Raw genomic sequence first — 7,564 nt, 5'->3', positions numbered from 1 at the left:
TTTTTTCGTTACGGAATATCTCGGTTCGGTCGCCGCACTCAGCGACAGCGATAAAAGCTATGCAATAGCTTAAAATCGCTACGAGATCCGCGCGAGTGTGCGCGCACCCTAGATATAATTACTATTCATTTTAAATTGTAGTGTAATTTCATCATTTCAATTTGCCTTCTATTCAGTGAATAAAATTTATTCCCGCTCTTACGAACACGTCGCTGCACTTTAATACAAAATTATAATTTTCTTCCATGTCCATCATTACCATCCAGAGAAGTATAGGTCTGCCAGAATCTGATGGCAAAAAGTGAGAAATTAAATTGACTCTAGCAATGCCGGTGTAATTGGAATAAAACATTTTGATCCTTTTTTTTCCTTATAGCAGCTTATTTTGTGCGTCAAACATGCAAATATAAAAAAATATCCAATGATCAAGAATATTTTTTGAAAATCTGCCGTCAAAATTTGCCATCAGATTCTGGTAGACCTATATTTACTATACTTTTAAAACGGATATATACATAAAGGTCTTGTAATTAGTACGGTACTAATATTACAAATGCAAAAGTATCTCTGTATGTCTGATACCTCTTTACCCCCAAACTGCTGAACAGATTTTGATTTGATTTTGATGAAATTTGGTACAGAGATATTTTGACGGGAAAGGAAATAGGATACTTTTTGCCAGAATTGCGCACTTCATCTAGTTTAATATTAATAATACAAGGTGTAACAAAACTAAGTGATAATACTTTAGGGTGTGTATGTGTTCCTTGTAGAGAGTGTACTGTGAAAGTAGCAGCGTTAAAAACCAATTTTTTTCTCACTTTTGTATGGGGAAACTCGAGACGCTGGGGCGCTTGCCCATACAAAAGTGAAAAAAAAATTTTGGTCTTTCAGCGCTGCTACTTTCACAGTGAACTCTCTACAAGGAACACCCTAAAGTATTATCACTTAGTTTTGTAACACCCTGTAGTATGGATTTGATATTAGTACAAGGTCAGGCCGGCCGCCAGTCTCTCGGGTCATCATGCTTCCGTATTCACGGTAAACACGAGCTGTTATTATTTAATAAACACCGTAAATTTACTTGTTAATCCCCTTATATCTTCAAGCGGCACCCGGCAGTCGCATAAGAATTGAAAATCTATTGTGTCTGCGATTCCCACGATCGAGGTATTAGGTACAGCAGGTTTTTGTTTTTTTTTTAAACAAAAAAAGGTTAAAACAGGAAAAAAGGTTTTGCAGAAAAAATGTTTGTACCTAATAAATTCTAAACAATAATGCCAACTTTGTTTATAACAAATTGTTTTCGCAAACATAAATATTTGTGTTTTTTTTTGCATTTTTCTAAAAATACAGCATTTTTAAGAAGCCAGACAGGTATGATTTATTGTAATTTTCCAATATAGATTGTTTAAACATTAGGGTGGTAAATGAAACTTTAGGGTGTGTAATGACGTGTTAGCGTCCCTTATTGTTAACTGTGAAAGTAGCAGCGCTGAAACAGTTACTTTTGACTTTTGTCTTTTTTATGTGAAATGCTCCAACTCCATAATAATTAAATTTAAATTAGCCCGTACAAGAATAAAAAAAAATCAACAGGTTCCGTACCGTTATAGAGCAAAAACATGCCAAAAATTGTGTTTTTTGTGATTGCGATGCGAATTCGCAGTTATGTGTGGGAGCCCTAAAGGCAATTTTACCGCCGACTAGGGTTGCCGCCTTTTATTTTTGCATTTAAAGTACATTCGTTACTCTAAGTAGAAAAAATAAAGCACACAGTATAAAAATAAAGTACAATTTATTTTTCTTTAGTTTTATATTTAATCGATAAACGTTTAACGAAAAATACTCACGACTTCAACAAAAATCAAATTATGAGAAATAAAGTATTTTCGCGTACTTTATTATTAATATAAAGCACCTTAAATAACGTACAATACTTTATTATAAAGCACGGGTGGCAACCCTACCGCCGACTAATCCACGAAGCTGAAGGCGACATCTTCGGCGATACCGCAGGCGTTGCGGCCACGTACCAGGTAGTAGAAGCCGTGGTCGCCCCACTCCGCGCCCCAGGAATTCTTGATGATCCAGTAGTCTGTGCGCTTACCGGTGTTTGGGTCCACTGGAAAATATGTAGGTAGATGCAGAGAAAGCGAGATAGCGAAACTTCTTAATTTGGTCGGGCTATGTCAAGCCCTCAGAACAGGAAAATTAGGTCAAGCCCATCCAAAAGATCACCACTAGCATTTTTTAATAATAATAATAAATATTTATTTTTCTCACCACAAAATTACCCCATTATTAAAGATTCTACATAAATCACAGGTTATGTGGGAGACTGGTGCCTAAACTAGGCGTTGCCTGTATTTCAGGACACCAGAGACTCCGGACCATCTTGCAAATTACAATACAGTAGAACAGTTATTATTGTTGCGACATTAATTAGATTTTAAAGTGAAGTTCATGTTAGTGTGTGTGTGTGTGTGTGTGTGTTTATCGCGCAGGAACCGTACATTTTCCGGGAAAAAAGTATCCTATGTCCTTTCCCGGGTCTCAAACTATTCCAATACCAAATTTCAGCAAAATCAGTTCAGTAGTTTGGCGTGAAGAGGTAATAGACAGAAAGACGGACAGAATTTCGCATTTATAATATTAAGATATTATGGATATAACTATACTGTCCGTCATCTGCCCATTATTTTCCCCGTCAGTAACGTCCTTCTACTATGCGCTATCAACGAAGTTGTAGCCCGACCAGTCGAACAAAAAGTTCGCGTACTGGTGCTCAAGTTATAGTCGTCAAAAGACACTGACTTATGGAGTTTTCAGAGACTAATTATTTGAATGTGCGATGATGATTTGAGATTTCTTGATCATTTTGTGTTATAGAGGAAACAGACTAGATCGATCAAAGTGCACAAAAATAATAAAATCGAGGTTTGTCGATGATACCTACAGTAAGTGTTGTATCCCACTATAAGTACCGCGTGGTCTCGTTCGTTTGGTAAATACTCGCCTTCGGCTGGTTCGTCTATGTCACCTGTATATTTCTTCATAGATTCAGAGTTTATTCCTGTAGCAGAAAAAAAAATAGTTGATAAGTTTTCAACGTTGGCAATTTATCCACAGACTGTAAACTTGAATTAAAATACACTAAGTGTTAAAATAAGTTAAAATACCTGCACTAAATTGTTAAAATAAGTTCAAATACCTACACTAAATTGTTAAAATAAGTTAAATTAGTTGTGAGGGGGGGCCTGGGGCACCAATATACAGGCTTCGGCTTAGTTTGGGCTCCAAGTCTCCCAAAATTACTACACTGTAATTTTTGGGAGAAAATAAATAAATTATTATTATTAATTATTATTATTATTATTGAATTAGTAGAAAGTAGATAATTTTATTTTATACACTACATTTCAGGCATTATTATTGTGCATTTTTTATCAAATTTGGACATTCCTAGGTTCCTAGGTTATTCACGACAAACTTACATATTGTTTTTTAATGAAATAAGGGGGCAAACGAGCAAACGGGTCACCTGATGGAAAGCAACTTCCGTCGCCCATGGACACTCGCAGCATCAGAAGAGCTGCAGGCGCGTTGCCGGCCTTTTAAGAGGGAATAGGGTAATAGGGGAGGGTAGGGACGGGAATAGGGGAGGGTAGGGAAGGAAATAGGGGAGGTTAGGGGATTGAGCCTCCGGTAAAATCACTCACTCGGCGAAACACAGCGCAAGCGCTGTTTCACGCCGGTTTTATTCACCGGTCGAGCCGGCCCATTCGTGCCGAAGCATGGCTCTCCCACGTCCACATTAACCACATTCACAGTTTACATTCTTTAAAAAAATCATTATCAGTTCTTACCCGCAGACAGGGGACCGAGATTGTACAGGAATACTTTCATCAGCTCCTCATCTCTCTTCACCCGTCTGTAGCCCATCACGGGCATCAGTTGTCTGTTCTTGTCCCAGCGACACGGCAAGGGACGAGCGGCATACGGGTAGTAGTCAGCATCACGTAAAACTCCACCGTTGCTGACTATCATGCTGGAGAGATTGTATTTGTAAGTGATAAGTTTTGTGGTATGATAGAGAATAATTTCGCCAATTACCTATAGCAGCTGGTTGTTTCTATCAAACGCGCACGATTTATTAGAATCCAGTGAATAGCGTGTACAGGTTATACAGGTTTCGAGCATATTCAACACAAACAAACAAATTATTTTACATAAAAATTCATGTTTTTATTTTTAGAATTTTCAAAAATTAGAATTGGAATTTGGAATATACAGCATGACTGGTGAGACATGTTCAATACTCGAGGGCGTGATATTTGGCTATTATATTAGATAAAAAAATAAAAAATAAATAATATCAATTGATCACTGAGTAAATGAAGGATAGCGGCGCGGTGTTTCTTTGATGGCGCACGGCGCCGCGACGCGCCGCGGGCCGCAGAGACCGTATGCCTAGCCGCGTCCATGATTCATTTATTTAAAGGGTAATTTGGTCAAAAATTAGGCACCTAATTTTAAACATAATATTATCTCACCCACGTCTCACCAGTCATGCCGTATAGTCTCGGACAGTTAAGATTAGCTTATTTGCTACTACTACAATATTATGTAAAATAACTATAGCTGAAGTAAGCTACCAGGATTATATTATATAACTTACGAGAAAGTCTCCAATAGCGACATAGAGCCGCAACCGACCGACCGCGGGTTGCAGTCTATCAGAAACTGCTCCGACAGTCTCTCCTCTCGCCCCAGGTGAATTTTCAGGTGACTCTCTATGTTTGCTGTTAATAATTATTGAAGTTTATTATACATCCATTTGGAATGTTTACAATCCGCGCATTGGGCGCGGAAAAAATGGGCTGCTCGTACCTGGAATCTGGATATTGTGGACATCGTTTAAACCAATAATGAGGAGTTTTGGGATTAAGATTGCCATTTGATGGGCCAAAGATGGGCTGCTCGTGTACTTCAGTGAACTGTAGGAATACAATCGCTAGGTGACTATAAGAAAAATAACCAGCCGGTACCAACGAAATGTATAGAAATAGAGCAGAGTTGTATACATTTTGTTGGTCGAGGCAACTGTGTCCCAGTGAAATATAGCCCCATCACTGTTTTAGTCTGTCAATTGATAAAAAATCATTTCTATTGACCGTAAAAAATAAATAACTCGGCGCGTCCGGTTTGCAGAGAGAAATATTAAAATCGAATAAGCATCAATAATTTTAACGGCTGCAGATATCAAAACGGATTTATTTCGTAATTAATGTTTTTCGATTGCTTTCAGTATCTACAATTTGTTTTAAGCCGATGAGATGATATTTATGTAGGATATTTTATTACATATAATATTACATTAATATCACTTCTGATAATAATTCTCTCTTTGCCTCTAGTGGATATTCTCGTATTACTGAACAATTTTTATTGAGAGGAAATATTATATTCTGGATATTTCCAGAATATAATATTTCCGCATCTTGTTGTTACCACGAATTGAATTTACTAACAATAAATATTTACAACGCGGATATCTTATATCGTTTGCTGTTTTGTTTGGTGCATCGATTCACATATTTAACGGACAAACTTACAACAAACTTTCTCGCAAATCCGCTACCAAATATTTTACTAAGAGGTTAAGTATAGGTACAATACGTCTCAAGAATCAGTACGTAATATATTGCGAATCAATTTGACGACATTATTACTTATTACAGCCAAATCCCTCAACCAACCCATGGCCCTATCAAATATTCGTGGTTAATACGAGCCAAATCATGGGAATGTTTGAAAAGGTGCACACTGATACTTATTATGGCCCGTCAAATCTCGAGATATTTTGACCCCATATTTAGTGTGCTTTATTACCAATCGCGCTGAACGCCCAGCACGCCGCACAAGTTTCTTGGCTCTTGACCGGCGACACCACTTTACGATCTCTCCAATCGAAGTAATCTGGTGGATCGAGCAGGCCAGTAATATTCAACGCAGAATCGATATTCAACTCAGAATTGATACCGTTCGATTCAGAATTGATACCGTACATTTCACACACAATCGAAACTCCGTGCGACGCGAGCGCGAGAATAAACAGGTACATTTTGCATTCACAATGGCCATACACGATATAATTTTTATCTGTCGAAACCGTACTTTATAACGAGGTATTCTGTCGATTTTTATTGTGTTTTTATGGCAATTTTTGTTTAAATGCCACTAAAATGTGCGCGTTCTGAATAGCGCTTGTTGTTTTATGGGAATGTTTTCGTGGAGTAATGCGGCCCATGTGCCGTGCATTTGCTCATACGATAAATGCAAAACATATTTTGTGTTTTACACCTTGTACGTTTTAGAAATTTATGTTGAGTAATGGAAAATCCATTACTCAACACAAAAACAGGAACTATTTTTGTCTTCCCTTACTTTCTTTTACTGACATCTTAAAATACATAATTGTAAAATACATACATAAAATACGTATAAATTTGATTTTGATTTTTTGATTAAAAAATAATACAGTGATCTAAAAATAATAGTAAAATTATTGACATAAGAAACTGAGTAAAATAAAATAAGGATTTGAGTAAAATAAAATATTATATAAATTCCGGAAATGGAAACGCATAGACAACCCTCATCAATGATACAATACTAATACAATATCGTAGATATGACAACGTCTTACCTCGTCACGTAACCCCTAAACAATTTAATTAAACCCAAACACGTCTTCATTTCCCATTCTTCCAACTTCTGAATTTACTACAGTCTTCACTTTATAAAACACTAGATGACGGCCGCGATTTCGACAACTTAACATTTTTCCGGGATGATAATTTCCTGGAACTCAAAGTTTTATAAGTGGGAGAGCCATGCTTCCGGCGTGAAACAGCGCTAGCGCTGTGTTTCGCCGAGAGAGTGAGTTTACCGGAGGCCCAATCCCCTACCCTATTCCCTTCCCTACCCTCCCCTATTACCTTATCCCCTCTTAAAAGGCCGGCAACTCTTCTGATGCTGCGAGTGTCCATGGGCGACGGAAGTTGCTTTCCATCAGGTGACCCGTTTGCTCGTTTGCCCCCTTATTTCATAAAAAAAAAGTATTTCTATTTTCTATACAAAATTTGAGTTAATTCGTTTCAGCGGCGTCAAGATCACAGACAGACAGATAGATACTTTTGTATTTACAATATTAATATGGATACTTTCGTTTCTGAATTTCCTACAAAATCTTCACTTTATAAAACATCTTTACAGCCGGAAAATGATGTTTAAACGACTCGATGAGCACAAAACAGCAGATCTCCGGCGGAACATAAAAGTAATTTATTGTTACACAAAAGATGTTTTCGATCGTTAATTTAATTTTAAACAATAAAACTGTCCCGGTCGCATGATATACGAGTTCGGCGATTGTTTAAACAACACTTGTGTATATTTTGTTGCTCTATTTGCAGCCTATTGCGCTAAAACCACAGTTGAAAAGTAGAGTTTACTACCATCACTAGCATCATTCGACCTTGTTGGTATCGGGTCTCTT

General features: G+C 37.3%; 1 protein-coding gene across 1 annotated transcript; it reads right to left on the bottom strand.

Moving 5' to 3' along the window:
• Positions 1 to 1,976: 1,976 nt before the first annotated feature.
• LOC121740365 (putative cysteine proteinase CG12163) lies at positions 1,977 to 6,127 on the bottom strand. Its single transcript, XM_042133039.1, has 5 exons — positions 5,896 to 6,127; positions 4,682 to 4,805; positions 3,870 to 4,051; positions 2,960 to 3,076; positions 1,977 to 2,125 (listed from the first exon to the last, which is right to left on the bottom strand). Exons 1-5 carry the CDS (start codon positions 6,125 to 6,127, stop codon positions 1,977 to 1,979), a joined length of 804 nt encoding a protein of 267 aa, XP_041988973.1.
• Positions 6,128 to 7,564: the final 1,437 nt, after the last annotated feature.

The sequence above is a fragment of the Aricia agestis genome, chromosome 3, assembly GCF_905147365.1.
Source record: "Aricia agestis chromosome 3, ilAriAges1.1, whole genome shotgun sequence".
Classification (NCBI taxonomy): domain Eukaryota; kingdom Metazoa; phylum Arthropoda; class Insecta; order Lepidoptera; family Lycaenidae; genus Aricia; species Aricia agestis.
The sequence above is the reverse complement of the archived record's forward strand: the minus strand, read 5'-3'. Positions and strand labels throughout refer to the sequence as shown.